The sequence below is a fragment of the Triticum dicoccoides genome, chromosome 1B, assembly GCF_002162155.2.
Source record: "Triticum dicoccoides isolate Atlit2015 ecotype Zavitan chromosome 1B, WEW_v2.0, whole genome shotgun sequence".
Classification (NCBI taxonomy): domain Eukaryota; kingdom Viridiplantae; phylum Streptophyta; class Magnoliopsida; order Poales; family Poaceae; genus Triticum; species Triticum dicoccoides.
The window spans coordinates 427,970,870-427,987,724 of NC_041381.1; the positions used below are offsets into that span (position 1 = coordinate 427,970,870).

Below are 16,855 nucleotides of genomic sequence, written 5' to 3' on the forward strand. Positions count from 1 at the left end.
GATGGGTCGTGGGGGGGAACAGGTGGTGCGGTCGGCGCATCGAGGTCGAGCCCCTCCTCGATCCATATGGGATCGGCAGGAGGGGGAGAGGGAGAGGAGAGTGGGGGGGAGTGGGGTTGCTGTAGTGGCTAGGGTTCCGGTTAGGGGGGATAAGGGGAGTGGGGTGGGCCGGCGTCGGTGGGCCAGTTGACTGGGCTAAAGCCCAGTTGGGCCAGGGGGGCCTTTCTTTGTTTTTCTTTTGTTTTCTGTTTTTATATTTCTTTTCTTTGTTTTCCCTTTTCAGTTTTTCAAAAATGTTTAGCACCTAATTGATTTTTATAAAACATGGGAGCTAGCTCATAAATTGCAGTGCATTAGATCCTAGCACCAAAAACTAGTCTGGGTGAAATACCATTTCACATTAGATTAGAATTAATTAAAAGGTTATTAAATAATGTATTCAGCCACTGTTTGAGGTTGTTTAAATGACTTATCAAATTTTAATAATGTTGTTTACAATTTTATCCTAGCCTCTGATTTATCTACTATTTATTGAACATTTTAGTTTTAATATTGGAAAACTTCTATTGTTTGCTTGATTTTGAATTTTGAATTTGAATCAGTTTCGAACTAACGCGAGATCAGCAAGAATAACTGAGGTGACATGGTACCGTTAACGTGGGATTACTGTAGCTTAATTATCCGGGCGTCACAATTCTCCTCCACTACAAGAAATCTCGTCCCGAGATTTAAGAGGGGTGTAAGGGGGGAGTTCTTGTTACGAAAGTCTAACGGATCTTCTCATCTTTGGTTGCTCTCCTCGAAGAGGTCGATTCATAGCATTGATGTCTTCATCCCTATGCTTCAAGTCACCATGATCAAGTCGTCGTCCTTTCTTCGGGATCTCCATCGTCCTACGAACGCGACCAAGGGGAAAAACTCCGGAAGAACACATCTCCACAAAGTTGGGCATCTGACGGTGAACTCAATGGGAAATACACAAGGTACCCCACGAGTTGTATTTCAATGAATTCGTTGAGTGCAATATACGATGGTACCAAAGTTTCAAATGGGTAGGCAATCATTCGATGACTAGACATAAGCTAGAATGGGGTTTGAACAACGAGAACAACATGGTGTTTGATTCCAGGATGAATAATGGTATAGATTTTAGCTCGTGAATCACATACGAAGCCAGGTGCATAGGATACACTAGAACCCGGGTTTTAAAGAAGAGTCAGGTTTCGATCCAGTGGACCCGTGGGTTATGGGCCCACCATGTGGGTTGAAAGTAGGAAAGGTGGTGACATCTTGCACAGCCGCGACAGGGAGGCATGTCAGTGGATAGCTTGTCAGCTATGCCGGCAACAATGTCGGTACCAAGGACGGGGAACGAAGAGAGCAATTTTCCTGCTTGTTGAACGAGGCGAACCAATTGGCAAAGTTATCACCCATCAGTGGTTACCGGAATGTAATCAACAATAGTAACAGGATCTTACAGACAGAGTGGTACAACAAGGTGCTACCTAAGCAGGGAATTATCTCTGCTTAGTTAAGTCAGATTCAGGAAAGGTTAAACAAACGAACGGAAAGGAAAACGTGATTATATGATTAAACAGAACAATGGAAAGGAAAATTGTGATTACACACAATTATTTGGAGTATATCCTTCCCATGTACAAGCAGTACATGGCATACAGAGTAGGAGAGCAAGTACCCAACCATTCAGATAAGAGGCAAGGATTAATCAAGATGTTACCCATACAACGATGTTTGGATAATTTGATTAAGAAAATTTAGCATTGTGCTTCAAGTGTTCTTATTGATGATAGGAGTACCACATACATGCTTCGAGATAGCATTGACATGGTCTTCAAGCAAAGGTCGGACTTCGGATACACGAAGGATCCATCAGGATAAACTTATTAAACAAGGCATTCAATTTCCTCATGGAAAAATGGTTAACCTTGTTAAAAAGGAGACTATATCAATGGGTCCTCCAGCCCGGTGCGCTAGGCATGACATCACATTACTGGGTTGTACAAAGTCCAAGGTTACGGCTTTTGGAAAATGTCCCAACCATCATATCTGACCGAGATTCAGATCCGATTGGTGTCATGATACCTCAGACTCAAGATGTCCGAGAAGAAAAGGTGCAACGCAAATCAACGAAATGACATTGCAAGATTCTCGAGAAATGAACTATGGGAGAGGGTTCCTGAAACAATAGTTCATTATTAAACCGAGGAGGGGATGAGGAGGTGGCTGGTGGGTTAAGGTCAATTCATCGAGATTTCCAAAAGATGGATTTCCACAATTATGTGAACAAGAAGATAACATTTGTCAGATCAAAGGATGTAATGAGGTATGCTCGAGGAAAACATACACAAATAATCATTGATTGAAAAGTGCACCCGAAATATGGTCTTATGTAGCATGATCAATGTTAGAATGATGATTCAATAAGTAATAGACTTAGACTGAAACTATTGAACATTAACTTCAAAGCAATAGGGTTGCTAGAAGTACAGAATCCAAACAACACCGTTCACTTAATGGTATACCGGTTAGAATCAACACGGGAACTAAGAAAGAAGGTGATGGAGAGAAGTATCACTATTTCAAGAATTCTTAAGAGGTGGAGCAATCCTCACAACATTCTTGGTAGAAAAGACAGTAATACTTCAAGGTAGAACACAACATTAGCTGGAGAGCAGGTTGTATTCATAATGTGGACAAGCTCGCGATGAAAGGAAGTCAAGGGTGTTGTCGATGACAATAAAAATCATAGAGGGCAAGGAGGGTATTTCTCATCATGAACACAGTTAACATCTCGGAAGAAGTCAAAGTGTTGAAGGTGATCCGACACAATTGTCGAGAGATTTCATGAAGGTGTAATTGATCGGCGATGACAACAAGTCAAAGGAATGATGAAGCGAAAGGTTATTGAAAACACTAGTACAATACAAACTTGAAATCAAAGATTGTTGTTCAAGGCGAAAAGATATGCCGAGGACGATCGCCGTAAGCTTAGCTATCATCGAAAGTTGTGCTCCGGGAATAAGGACCAGGTAGCACAATTAAAATCATCATGATAATGATTTAGCCAAATAGGCTAGGAATGACATGATCGGTACAAACTCGTAAGTAAGGAAGATTACTAAGAGTTGTTAAACCGGAGTGCAGACTCGATTCAGTTATCAGTGCCCTTGAGTGTTTAATGACTTAGAGCCCGTGAAAAAATTGGAATCAGTGAGAATGTAGTACTTGATGGAGAACTCATAAGAAGTTATGCAGTTCCGTGATAATCTTGAGATACCAGGGCCTAATACTCGACGAAAGATCAAAGTAAAAGTTGGACTGGTGTATTGATCCACGGAAGACAAGTGCTCAACTTGCCCGAGAAATGGTATTTAAAGGAGAACATGGTTGGAATCACGATTGCAAAAGACCAGATCCCAGATATAAGATGAACTTATACCAAAGGAATAATTAATTTAAAAGAAGCTTTAATGATAAGATCTACATCGTGTCCATGGGCATGAACACAAAGTTCAAGGTCGACTCCCACTTCTCCAATGCATGACCTTTCATTCACTTCTCGCTTTCGATGAAGTTGTAGTGTCAAAATTTTATTTGGAAAAATACCAGAAGAGTATGGCCCATGAAATCTTTCGGGCTCACATAGATTAGGTAAGGCATTGGTTCAAGCCATCGGGGCATCATAGGAACATATACCACAAACCTCATAGTAAACATCACCAGCTCAAGAGCAGAGCATGGTTGGCCAAAACAGAGAATAAGATTTATCAATGGTGTTATGTATCAGGGAAAGAACTTCTCGAGATTTTTGGATACGAATGACACTGTCGGATGATAATTCATCAAAGGACCCGACGGTCCATAACGGAGCTGATGTGAGCATCGGTACTCAACCAGAAGAAGAGAGAATGCAAGGAGATCAGTTTGTAGAAATAACTGACTACTTCAAAGCTCAATTGCAAAGGAATTATGAATTTCAAGACAAGGGATCAGAAGCAATGCTCTATTAGGGATGGATAGGTTGAATAGCCTTAGGGGTACAATCGATGGCATTTTGATTAGTCGAGATCCAACTCATGTTCAAAATGACATCTGAGTTGGAAGGGTGAATTCTACGATTCGGTTGGGGATCGCGAGCAACCACAACATATTGAACCAACGGACTCAAAATGATAATGACAAAGGATGTCAATAAATTTACTAGACTTATGGGATTATCCGTAATGCAAGTAAGCAAGAATTTCAAGAGCAAAAGGCTCCTCATGATTTTTGGAAGATCGAATGGTAATTTAAAGACTTTTATGAGACATATGAATAACTGGGGATGAGCGGAATCTCGGTAAGTGTGAGGAATTATTCATACATGAATTCATGAGGAAAAGGAGCTGCAAGGCAGCAGACACAAAGGATTCTCAGAATATCCGAAGTATTTCAGGGTATCTTGTAATAACAAGCACAATTGGAAGTGAAGTTATGGACGACAAGTGTATGTAGTTTTCCATAGGGATTTATCGGTGGTATGGAATTGCAACGGCGAAGAGCGCAAGGGTCTCGGGAAAATATCGACGGATATCCTCAGAATCTTCTGACGAAGCAAGTGATCTTCCAGAATGAGGGCTCTCCGGGAGAAATCGTTACAGGAACCTAGAGTTAGAGTTAGCAAAATCATTTAACCCGAATAGAAGAGAGATCAGAGTCCCAGAGCATAGACGAGGAGTAAAACGTCCTAATACCATCCAATGGCGACGTGGGCCCGTAAGCCGCACAGCCAAGTTAGTAAAAACTTTTTCAATGACTAGACTCAACTTCGGCCAAGGAGTTGGAAGGGGGATTCTTACAGGCAGTCGGCTCTGATACCAACTTGTGACGCCCCTGATTCAATCGTACACTAATCACGCACGCAAACATGTACGATCAAGATCAGGGACTCACGGGAAGATATCACAACACAACTCTAAAACATAAATAAGTCATACAAGCATCATAATACAAGCCAGGGGCCTTGAGGGCTCGAATACAAGTGCTCGATCATAGACGAGTCAGCAGAAGCAACAATATCTGAGTAGAGACATAAGTTAAACAAGTTGCCATAAGATGGCTAGCACAAACTGGGATACAGATCGAAAGAGGCGCAGGCCTCCTGCCTGGGATCCTCCTAACTACTCCTGGTCGTCGTCAGCAGCCTGCACGTAGTAGTAGGCACCTCCAGTGTAGTAGTAGTCGTCGATGGTGGCGTCTAGCTCCAGGGCTCCAACATCTGGTTGCGACAACCAGGTAGAATGGAAAGGGGAAAAGAGGGAGAAAAGCAACCGTGAGTACTCATCCAAAGTACTCGCAAGCAAGGATCTACACTACATATGCATGGGTGTATGTGTAAAGAGGCAATATCGGTGGACTGAACTGCGGAATGCCAGAATAAGAGGGGGATAGCTAGTCCTGTCGAAGACTACGCTTATGGTAGCCTCCGTCTTGCAGCATGTAGAAGAGAGTAGATTGAAGTCCTCCAAGCAGCATCGCATAGCATAATCCTACCCGGTGATCCTCCCCTCGTCGCCCTGTGGAAAAGCGATCACCGGGTTGTCTGTGGAACTTGTCTGGGTGCGTTTTATTAAGTATCCGGTTCTAGTTGTCATAAGGTCAAGGTACAACTCCGGGTCGTCCTTTTACCGAGGGACACGGCTATTCGAATAGATTAACTTCCCTGCAGGGGTGCACCACATAACCCAACACGCTCGATCCCATTTGGCCGGACACACTTTCCTGGGTCATGTCCGGCCTCGGAAGATCAACACGTCGCAGCCCCACCTAGGCCTAACAAAGAGGTCAGCACGTCGGTCTAACTCCTATGGCGCAGGGGTCTGGGCCCATCACCCATTGCACACCTGCATGTTGCGTGGGCGGCTGAAAGCAGAACTAGCCCCCTTAATACAAGAGCAGGCTTACGTTCCAATCCGGCGCGCGCCGCTCAGTCGCTGACGTCTAGAAGGCTTCGGCTGATACCACGACGTCGAGTGCCCATATCTTTCCCGCGTAGTTGGTTAGTGCGTATAGGCCAGTGGCCAGACTCAGATCAAATACCAAGATTTTGTTAAGCGTGTTATTATGAAGCAACCGCGAACGCCGACCAGGGCCAGGCCCACCTCTCGCCTAGGTGGTCTCAACCTGCCCTGTCGCTCCGCCACATAGTAATAGTTGGGGGCCGTCGGGAATCCAGGCCCACCTCTACCGGGATGGAGCCACCTGTCCTTTTAGCCCCCACATCGGAGTCACTTGCAGGTACTCAACGAGCAGACCCGACTTTATTCACCATCTGTAAAGCATGTATGTATGTATAGTATATATCCGTGATCACCTCCCAAGTGGTCACGGCCCGATAATATAGCAAGGCAGACTGACAAGAATGTAGGGCCAATGATGATAAACTAGCATCCTATACTAAGCATTTAGGATTGCAGGTAAGGTATCAATGATTGTAGCAACAATGACAGGCTATGCAACAGAATAGAAGTAACCGAACAGTAACATGCTACACTACTCTAATGCAAGCAGTATAGAGAAGAATAGGCGATCTCTGGTGATCAAAGGGGGGGCTTGCCTGGTTACTCTGACAAGGAGGGGTCGTCAACACCGTAGTCGATCGGGGTACCAGCAACAGCGTTAGTCTCGTAGTCTACCGCAGAGAAGAGGGGGAAGAAACAATGAATACAATGCAAACAGATGCATATCTATGCACGACATAACAAGTAGCAGTGCCAAGTGTGCCTTAACGCGGTAGGAGGTGATACCGGCGAAGGGGGAAAACATCCGGGATAGTATCCCTGGTGTTTCGCGTTTTCGGACACATGATCCGTAGGGGGGAAGTTGTGTGTTCTCTATGCTAGGGACATGTGGCGGACGAACGGGGTGCATATCCGGATTCGTCTCGTCGTTCTAAGCAACTTTCGTGTACAAAGTTTTTTCATCCAAGCTACGGTTTATTTTATATTGATTTTAAAAGATTTAAATCACCTTTTAGAATTTATTTAATTATTTTAATTCAACATTATCCAGAACAGTGCATGCTGACGTCAGCATGACGTCAGCAGTCAACAGAGGTGTTGACTGGTCAGCTGACATGTGGGTCCCACTGGTCATTGACTTAGTTAACTAAACAGGATTAGTTAACTTAATTAAAGTGATTAGGTTAATTAGGGTTTAGGTTAAACTAATTACTATTTATTTAAACTAACAGGTTAATTAGATTAATTAATTAGGACTAATTAACTTAATTAACTTAATTAATTAACTAATTAATTAATTAAATTTATTTTTATTATTTTTTTTAATTCTTTTAATTCTAGTTTCTTTTTTAAACACATTCTGTGGGCGGGGCCCATATGTCATAGGCCCTAGGGGGCCATAGCGGTTTTGGGCGCGGGTGCGGGCACGCGGGCGCTAGGGATACGGGTGTAACCCGGTTGGCCCCGGGCGCCGGCCGGTGCGGCCAAGGGGCGCCGGGCGCGATCACGGGGAGCAGGGGCAGGGCAGCGCGTCGATGTGGAGCTCCGGCGGCTGAGTCCGGGTGGAGTAGAGGGGGCCGCGGCGAGCAGATGCAGCGGGGCACGACGAGTGATCCAGGGGCTCCGGTGACAGGCGCCTGAGGAGGCGCGCGCGTGGGGGCGAGCACCGGCGGCCAGCGGCGTAGCGCGTGGTGGTGCGCTGAGCGTGGCGGGCAGGACCACGGTGCGGCAGCGATGGCTACAGGGCGAGGCGGGCGCGGTGGTCGGCGAGCAGCAGTTGAGGGGACCGCGGCAAAATACGGGACAAAGGGAGAGACGGGGGAGGGCGAGGCCCTCACCAGCGATGTAGAGACCAGGGGGGCGGCGAGGCTCGAGGTGGCCTTTGGGGAGGAGGACGGGGACGACGTGTGGCGCAGGGGAAGACGAGGAGGCAGTCCGATGACGGCGTGGCGGTTCCAGGGAGAGGGCAGCTCCGGGCGGCGGCAATCCGATGGCGGGGCCGCGGGTGGTGGCTCGGGTCGGTGACGTGGCGAGGCTGCGGCTTCAGGCGGGCGTCGCACGAGGGAGAGGAGAGGCGAGGAGTCCGAGAGGGCGGCGACGGAGAGGACGATAGCAATGGGTCGTGGGGGAGGACAGGTGCGGTCGGCGCATCGAGGTCGAGCCCCTCCTCGATCCAGATGGGATCGGGAGGAGGGGGAGAGGGAGAGGCGAGTGGGGGGGAGTGGGGTTGCTGTAGTGGCTAGGGTTCCGGTGAGGGGGGATAAGGGGAGTGGGGTGGGCCGGGGTCGGTGGACCGGTTGACTGGGCTAAAGCCCAGTTGGGCCAGGGGGGCCTTTCTTTGTTTTTCTTTTGTTTTCTGTTTTTATATTTCTTTTCTTTGTTTTCCCTTTTCAGTGTTTCAAAAATGCTTAGCACCTAATTGATTTTTATAAAACATGGGAGCTAGCTCATAAATTGCAGTGCATTAGATCCTAGCACCAAAAACTAGTCTGGGTGAAATACCATTTCACATTAGATTAGAATTAATTAAAAGGTTATTAAATAATGTATTCAGCCACTGTTTGAGGTTGTTTAAATGACTTAGCAAATTTTAATAATGTTGTTTACAATTTTATCCTAGCCTCTGATTTATCTACTATTTATTGAACATTTTAGTTTTAATATTGGAAAACTTCTATTGATTTTGAATTTTGAATTTGAAGCAGTTTCGAACTAACGCGAGATCAGCAACAATAACCGAGGTGACGTGGTACCGTTAACGTGGGATTACTGTAGCTTAATTATCGGGCGTCACGGGCCCTTCGCAAAGGCAAGCATGGATTTGTTAATGTGCCAGTGCTCATTGCTTAAAACATAGATAATTTCATTTGAGAGGTGTACTTTTCCTGTCAATGGTTTAACGAAAAAGTTTTCTATATTTTCATATTAAGCACAATAATGGCGGTTCCCCTAATAAAAAATATTTTACTCCCCCACAACCATACAAATACAAGCCATGGCGCCCTCCAATCAATCAACTTTCTAGGGGGATTTTTGTTTTTATTTTTATTTTTCTATTAAGTTAAGCAGGACTGGGCATCCCTTTTACCACCTCCCTCCAATTTGGCAAGTGAATAAACTCTTGTCAGTGAGTAAAACAACACTTAACATGGAAGATATTGACTACACCATTGCTCTACGAGCGGTACGGGCTAAATAAACTACCAGAAAATAAATACTTAGAATGGGATGGCTAATGGGCTGAGGCTTACGGGATTTGGGATCACCATCCCTCGGATCGGCCGACAAATAGCTAAACATGCCTAGGTCACGGCTTTGTTGGCTTGGGGGAACTGGGTCGGCTCGCTGACGTTTGGGCCCATGGAGAAGAGAGGTAGACCTCGAGACGAGCCAACTAAGACACTGAAATGGGTCTGACCATTTGAACAAAGGCCGTCGTCACCCGTGATTACCGCGCATACGCTGCCGAGAGGTCAAGGCTGCTCTAGCAATGGATTTCTCCGGCTACATCCCACCATTTTGGGTGCCCTGGATATGCACGTGCTCATGGGAGTGATGCACATATAGTAGGATAGGGCCCAAAATCAGGAGAGGACGATTTTGATAGAGACTTCAACTCGAGGAACTAGACTCTAGTGATCTCGCTAGAAATGGCACTAGAAGGCTTGCTCTGTTCCTTGTGAAGAGGGGGATCAACGCGCACCCAATCGCATCCTAGCAAACAAAGAGGTCTCGGGTTGCCGTGCATTGGTCGAAATTGACCATAAGGAGGCGGACCTTGCAACTACCATGCTGGAAGAGGGACAAGGTTTCAGTAGATTACCTTTGCAATGGGTATCAAATGAGCATTTCTTAAAATAGGGAAATATTATTTTCCTAACTCAAATCGAGCCAAGAAATTTATTGGATAACAATATGAGCACAAAGATCATGTCCACCAAGTTCATGATTGTTGGATACATGGAAATATATCTTGGGATTTATGAGTCAATAATGGCTATAAATGGAATGTTGAATTTAGAGAGACATTTCACAATGTCATGGCAATAGTTTTGTAGAAGTGGACTTTGATATATATCTTGGAGGCTTTGATAATATTTGGAGAATCTTAGGATCAAAAGAAATGAAGTGTCCTTTAAAATGGCCAGATATATAATTCAGGGTTTTCAATATTTGGATTTAGGTTAAAGATGAACCCTAAGAAAAATACTTGGTATCAAAATGATTTTTGAGCAAGTTTCTGGTCACAAGGGAGAGAGCTTGCTAAATTACAAAGGTCATTCACCAAAGATCCCAAGAAAATCCATGAACTCAAATATGAAAAGAAGGTAAAATCACATGCCAAATTTCATCAGATGATGTTTGGCCCATGACACGACTACACAATTGGGTTTCTCGTCCATTGTTGGGGTGTGATCGAAGACACAATGTGGTGGAGAGGAGCAAGAGACCAGGGGGCCAAGTCTTTTGTTTGCATCATTGCTATAAAGAGCTTGATGGACATGAGAAGTAGACAAGATGGAACTATGAGACATCACTTAAGACGCAAAGGCTCAACATTAATGTTGTTGCTGACGATGACTTGGTAGAGAATCCATCCACTCCTTATGTCTTCAAAGAAAACCAAGAAGAATGGTGGTGTTGGCGATGAAGGCAGTAGCTATGATGGTGTTGACATGGATGACAGGACTACATGAGGCCCATGCTACGACAACTTTAAGTCCACCATGTGTTGGTGATTCTTTTGGAATGAACTTGTTCATTCGGTGCCTCTTGGCACAAACTATGGTTGCATTTGATGGATTGGATGAACTGTATAAGCCCTAGTTCAATTACGATATGATGTATTTGAATTGTTTATGTTTGCTTGGAAAATGTGATTATTTTGTTTCAATTGTTTGACCAAAGGTTTGGAAGAATTGACAAACCAAAATTATAGGGGATCAAACTACAGGGGATCTGCTAGTCGAGCAAAAGTTTGATACCTTAATATTTTTGACTTTTTGAGATAGGAAGAGGGTTTGAGGGATTAAGTTTAGGGCCTCTGCTAGAGATGCTCTAGCAGCTTCAAACACTCACGTGCAAAAATTGTACGCCAAGAAGAACTTTATTCTTTCCCATGATTTCCTGTATTTTTAGGTGCACACTCTTAATTAGGATTTTTTTTATAGGAAAAACTTTTGATCTATTCATCAACTGTTAAGGTAGTACAAAGAATTACATATCCAGGTTCGTCAACCACCTAGCGGCGGCTACACACACTGGAGCGAGCCGAAGACGCCGCCGTCATCGCCCCTTCCTCACTGGAGCCGGACAAACCTTCTTGTAGTAGAGGGTTAGGAAGTTGTCGTGCTGAGACCCCATAGAACTAGTGCACCAGAATAAGAACCGCCGCCGATAAAGAGAAGCGTAGATCAGAGGGATTCAATCTGTAGACATGCAAACACAGACTGGATCCACCGGAGACAAAACGCCGACTGAATCCCGCCATAGACAAACCTCCACATGTCCTCCGACGATGCTAGAATCTCCACCAGGACGGAGGCTAGAAGCACTAACAGGACATGAGCTAGGCTCTCCGAGCAGGATACAAACACCAACAAAACTCACGGAGACATAAAAAAACAGAGCCCTTCCGCCTACAAAGTCCGGGATCCACTGCGTCTCCATGGCCTTGAGGCCACAGGAGATGAGGCAGACCGACGGCACCGCCGGTGGGAGGCGAGAAACCCTAGCGCTGGGTGTCCCTAGGAAGGGGCAAACGGGTACGGCTAATGGAAATTACCACGGCACTTGTTCTTAATTACTAGGATATCTAACAATCCACAAATCTCAACTAAACAAATCCACAAATCTACTCATTTTATTGATCATATTCATAATGTTTACATATAGCTTAGCATCTTTAGTACTCACATACAAAAATTGTACACCAAGCAGAATCTACAAATTACTTTGCATGCTTTTCTAAGAGAGAAAAAAAGGATCACTTCGCATGCTTGAGGTTTGCATCGGACAGCATGCCTTCAATGGCGGCCTTCCAGACCTTGCAGTGCGTCTGGTCCTCCAGCAGCAGCTGCACCGTCCCGGCCGACGTGCTCAGGGCCACCGCAAAGCACCTCCGGCCGTCGACCACCGCCTCGCCGCTGCCGCCTGTCGATACCCCGAGTAGCTCTTCTGGACCACGACAAAACGCGCCACAGAAAGAAATCGCGTCAGTAGGGCAACCAGACACGTAGAGGAGACGAATCGTCGTCGACTTGCCGATGTCTCAGTGTGTGTGCAAGTGGCCGGAGTCCGGAGCGCGACGTGCCGCCACGGCTGGACCATGCAAAATCCATGCGTGGCGACGACGAGACAAGACCTAGCTATCCAGGAGGGGAACATTTCAGGTTGTGCGTGTAGGGCGCCGTACGGTGCGAGACGACAAGCGGCGCGTGCGCGCAGGTGGAGCGAGGGGAAGACGACGGCGAGCGCGCGTTGTGCGGTCATGACTTATGCGTGCATGGCGAGGCAACAACAAGACGACGAGCATCGCATGCTGCTTTTCAAAGTAGAGACAGTTTAAAGGGACGGGCTGCGTGTTTGTGTGGTGCGTGTGCGCGCTGATGGTCAGTTGATGCGTGCGTAATTAATCACCAAGGAAAATTAATATCTTACGGTCGTCGTAGGTGGCGAAGGCGCCGCGCAGCCGCTTCGTCCCCAGCCTCAGCGCCACCGCGCCGCCGCCGCGCCGGGGGAAGACGGACACCGTCCTCACCCGTACCTTCCCTGCAAACCGATGGCGGTTCTTAACTTATTAGGTCCGCAGTTGGCAGTCGATCGATCACATTTGCATTGCCGCAATGTCGGCCGAGGCGTGTCAATAGTACTCCTCTTACCGCAGGGTAGGCAGACCCTGAGGGCGATGCCTTTCTGGATGCTGGCGCTGATGCTCATGGCCATCGAGTTGGCGTTGGCGTTGGCGTTGCCATTGGCGCCGGTGCTGATCCCTCTGACGTCCGCGGCCCTGAGCTTCAGCGCGGCGGCTCCCCGGAGGCACGTGGCGGCGGTGGCGGTCAGCGTGAGGAGCTCGGCGGGGGAGCGGCTCTCGAGGCCGGTCTTGACGGCGGAGGTCACGCGGGGCCGGTTGGCGCCGGCGGACTCGGCGGCCTCCGCGCAGACGGTGGCCACGAGCGCGGCGGCGGACGCGAGCACCGCGCCCAGCTTCTTGTCCCCTCGCAGGTCGCACGCCGACACGACGCCGGCGATGGCCGCGGCGAGCTGCGCCACCGAGACGGCCGCGTGGGCCTGCGCCGAGTACAGCCGGAGCTCGTCCCGCCGCCGCCGCCTCCGGCTCCCGGTGATGGAGACGTTGTCCAGGAAGTAGCCGCGCAGGAGCGCCTTCATCTGTCCAACGTTCAGCTGCCAAAACATACACTCTTGTCAAATCCGACAACCACGACTTCAGGATATCTTATAACATTTTACCACAACATTTGAATTTTTTAACACAAAACCACAACTTCGCGGCAATTTATAACACTTTACCACAAATTTTGAGTTTTTTAACACAAAACCACAACCGTTGGCCTAATTCTCAACATTGAGCCCAAATCTACCGGTCAACTTCTTTTAACAGCCAATCTGAATGATTGGGCCCACATGTCAGGCTCTAGGCGACAAGTTCCCTTCTATGTGGCGCTGACGAAATGTGTGTAACATAGCAGTGTGCATATAACATCATCGTCTCTTCGACGACGCGTTCACCTGCAGCTTCTACGCCATCTACCCCGGAAAAGAAAAAAGATCCGCCGTCTTCACCTTCTTCGTCTGGCGCACTCCGTCCAACCATGTTGTCGTCTGGACAACCGCAGCTAGCACATGCACTATACCACGTCGTGCATAGACAAGGCTCTTGCCTTGTGCTCCACCGCCGTAGAAACGCGCTCGTCCTTGCCAGGACCTCTCTGTCTAGTTCGCGCGCCCCGCACGACCATGCCATAGTCCGGACGGGCGCTGCCAGCACATCCGTGCCGCCACGTTGTGCACAATCAGGGCTGCCACCTCATGCTTAACGACCACTGCAACGTGTTCGTCCTCATTGATTACGACGTCGAGATCATTTTGGAACTCCGACGCCAACGATAGTGACATGCGGGTGCGGCTTTGTGACACTAGGAACCTCGCCATTGAGGACGCTTGGAGTGATCATCCTATGGCAGAATTTTGACCACCCCCAACAACACCCAGCTCCCTGCTCAATGCGTCGGTGGAGTTTATAGCGCCGGTACGAGATGGCAAGAGAAGAAAATGGTAGGCCACAGATGCGCACATGCCACCTTTTTCCTGCTTAGTACTTAATATGTGGGCCCAGTCAATCAGATTGTATATTAAAAGAAGTTGACTGATAGATTTGGGCTCAATGTTGAGAATTAGTTCAGAAGTTGTGGTTTTGTGTTACAAAAACTCAAAAGTTGTGGTAAAGTGTTATAAGTTGACCTGAAGTTGTGGTTTTGTGTTAAAAAACTCAAAAGTTGTGGTAAAGTGTTATAAGTTACTCTGAAGTTGTGGTTTTGTGTAATTAACTCGACAATATGCTTTCCGCAAACTGTGCCAGTAGTATTTCCATACGTACTATCACAGTATCACTTCACTGCTCTTCACTGACTATACCCTTCCTTTTTCTGCTTATTAATTCAAGTGTCCTTTTTTCTTGCACAATTAAGAAGCAACAGTTCTTGTTAAGGACGGTCTAACTGTACCGATCTCTAAGACGACAAGTAAGAAAGATCAGAGGCGCCACGTCGTACGTACTCCCTCCGTCCGAAAATACTTGTTATTCAAATTATTAAAAAAGGATGTATCTAGAACTAATATACATCTAGATACATTTCCTTTCATTCATTTTGATGACAAGTATTTCCGGACGGAGTGAGTACGTCCTAATATCCTATACTGTTTGGCAGTGTTGATACAGTGTACAATCTACACTATTTGGCTGTTTGTTATACTACTATGTTGCCATGTTAGTATTGTCCTTGTGCTGCTGTTCTTACCCATATAGGCTGGTTCAGCTTAGTCTTGCGCTGCTTGGAGCCAGGCTTCCCACTGGCCAGAACTCTCTGTCAGATAAACCAAGAAAAGTTAAACTGATCATCACAGGGAAGATCATAAGATGTCTTCGCAATCGCCATAAAAGTTTAACAACAACTCAGTCACTCACCCACGTCTGAATCTGACTGAACAATTGGCTTTTACCGCCATCGATCCGAACCTCATCCACTTCTTTGTCTCCGTCTCCGTCTTCCTTCGTCTCGCCTTCTCCATGATGGTCTTGTCCCGATGCTCCTAGGCACTGTTTGTTACAAAACCAGCAGTCAGAAGGTGGTATGAACATTCTTAATCTACACTTGAGAGATGCAATAGAAACTAGTACATGATGAGTAATACTCCCTCCGTCCTATAATATAAGAGCGTTTTAACGGAGGGAGCATATTACTACCGTTCGGTACTCATCTTTTAGAAATTTTGTGGATCTTATTAAAGGAGAGCACGCACACCGAGTAGTACGTATGCACTGTGTCCCAATGAGTTGCAAATGCAAAGTATAATGAAATGACCTCATACTAGATTATCAACGTTAGCCGCCTCTGTTGTTTAATACAGTATAATGGGAGGTGTGGTCCATGTATGCAGAGTTGCATGTAAACATACACTGGGGGTGAGTATTTGGAAGAGATCCGAGGAGGAGGGGTTCCATGTCCGAGAGAGGAACTCCATCGCCTGCTCAGGGATCACGGGCATCTCTTCGCCTTTCGGGCGTCGCATCGACGACTTTTCCTTGCGACGGATGCCCGCCTTCTGCGCATCGATCTGCGTGTTCTCTGCCTGCTTGCACATTCAGCACATGATCACTGAGATGGTAAGTCACTAGCTAAGAAATCAGAGCATGCTGATAGAGATGCACTAATAGTGTTGCTCAAACATGTAGGGCACCATGCTGACTATAAGAAGTAATTGAAAGATGATCCTTGCTCTGAATCCTGTCCTAAGATGCAGTTTGTGCCAAAGATACAAACAGTGCTTAAGATTTGTATGGTTTATATTATAATAGGATTAGGCCACACATCTATGCATATTATATCCTGTATAGAGCTAAAAAAAGTTAATATTATGAGAAGAGTACGAAGCAAGCAGGAAAGTTTCATCACCATTTGACAGGACAAGGAGTGGCATCTCTGGAAGGGGGCCGTCCCAAACTCCACTCCTCTCCTGAAATGCTCCATCTTATCGCCCACGTAAAACGGACTTCACCTAAAGATTTAGCAGAATCCGGTTGATCAATGAGGATGGAGTAATGAGAGCTCAAAGAACATGCCTATTTATAGTCAGGGCCAAGTTCTTGTCGTCCACTAAATGTGATATCAAGATCCTACCAACAGTATAGCTTCACAGTATCATGATTCGTCGTTCTCGCTATGGACAATTTGCTAGAGAACAGGCGCTAAAGAACAGCTGCAATTATTAGATTAAAAAGCATTGCCTAATTGACACTGTAGGCAGAGAACTATTGGAGAACCAAGTTTCAGGTGAGACAATCCGTTTTTCCATGCTAAAACGTTGAGATAATCTACATGGTTATCTATCTGATTAACACTTGCAACATTTCCTTGAGCAGTACCTTAACACTGGAACTGGCCTTAGTGGCCTAGTAGTCTACAATAAGTACGAAACATCATATGTACGGTAAACAACAAAATAAGATTAGCAGAGACTAATTTTGGTTTAAATGGTGGATACTTCAGAGGATTTAGTTACGAAACATCATATGTACGGTAAACAACAACATAAGA

At 46.3% G+C, this 16,855-nt stretch overlaps 1 protein-coding gene across 1 annotated transcript; it reads right to left on the reverse strand.

Moving 5' to 3' along the window:
* Positions 1-11,865: 11,865 nt before the first annotated feature.
* LOC119306145 (VAN3-binding protein-like) lies at positions 11,866-16,312 on the reverse strand. The gene is made up of 7 exons (XM_037582458.1): positions 16,214-16,312; positions 15,717-15,890; positions 15,226-15,357; positions 15,059-15,124; positions 12,902-13,424; positions 12,681-12,791; positions 11,866-12,197 (listed from the first exon to the last, which is right to left on the reverse strand). The coding sequence occupies exons 1-7, from the start codon at positions 16,286-16,288 to the stop codon at positions 12,007-12,009; spliced, it is 1,272 nt and encodes a 423-aa protein (XP_037438355.1). The 5' UTR covers positions 16,289-16,312; the 3' UTR covers positions 11,866-12,006.
* Between the last annotated feature and the right edge of the window lie 543 nt (positions 16,313-16,855).

Bases quoted from the DNA above. Each gene is read 5' to 3' on its own strand.
- LOC119306145 (XM_037582458.1), bottom strand. From the start codon at position 16,288: ATGGAGCATTTCAGGAGAGGAGTGGAGTTTGGGACGGCCCCCTTCCAG. The intron at 15,891-16,213 runs GTGATGAAACTT...ATGTGCAAGCAG, and splicing joins ACTCCTTGTCCTGTCAAATG to GCAGAGAACACGCAGATCGA. The intron at 15,358-15,716 runs GTATGTTTACAT...TGTAACAAACAG, and splicing joins TCCAAATACTCACCCCCAGT to TGCCTAGGAGCATCGGGACA.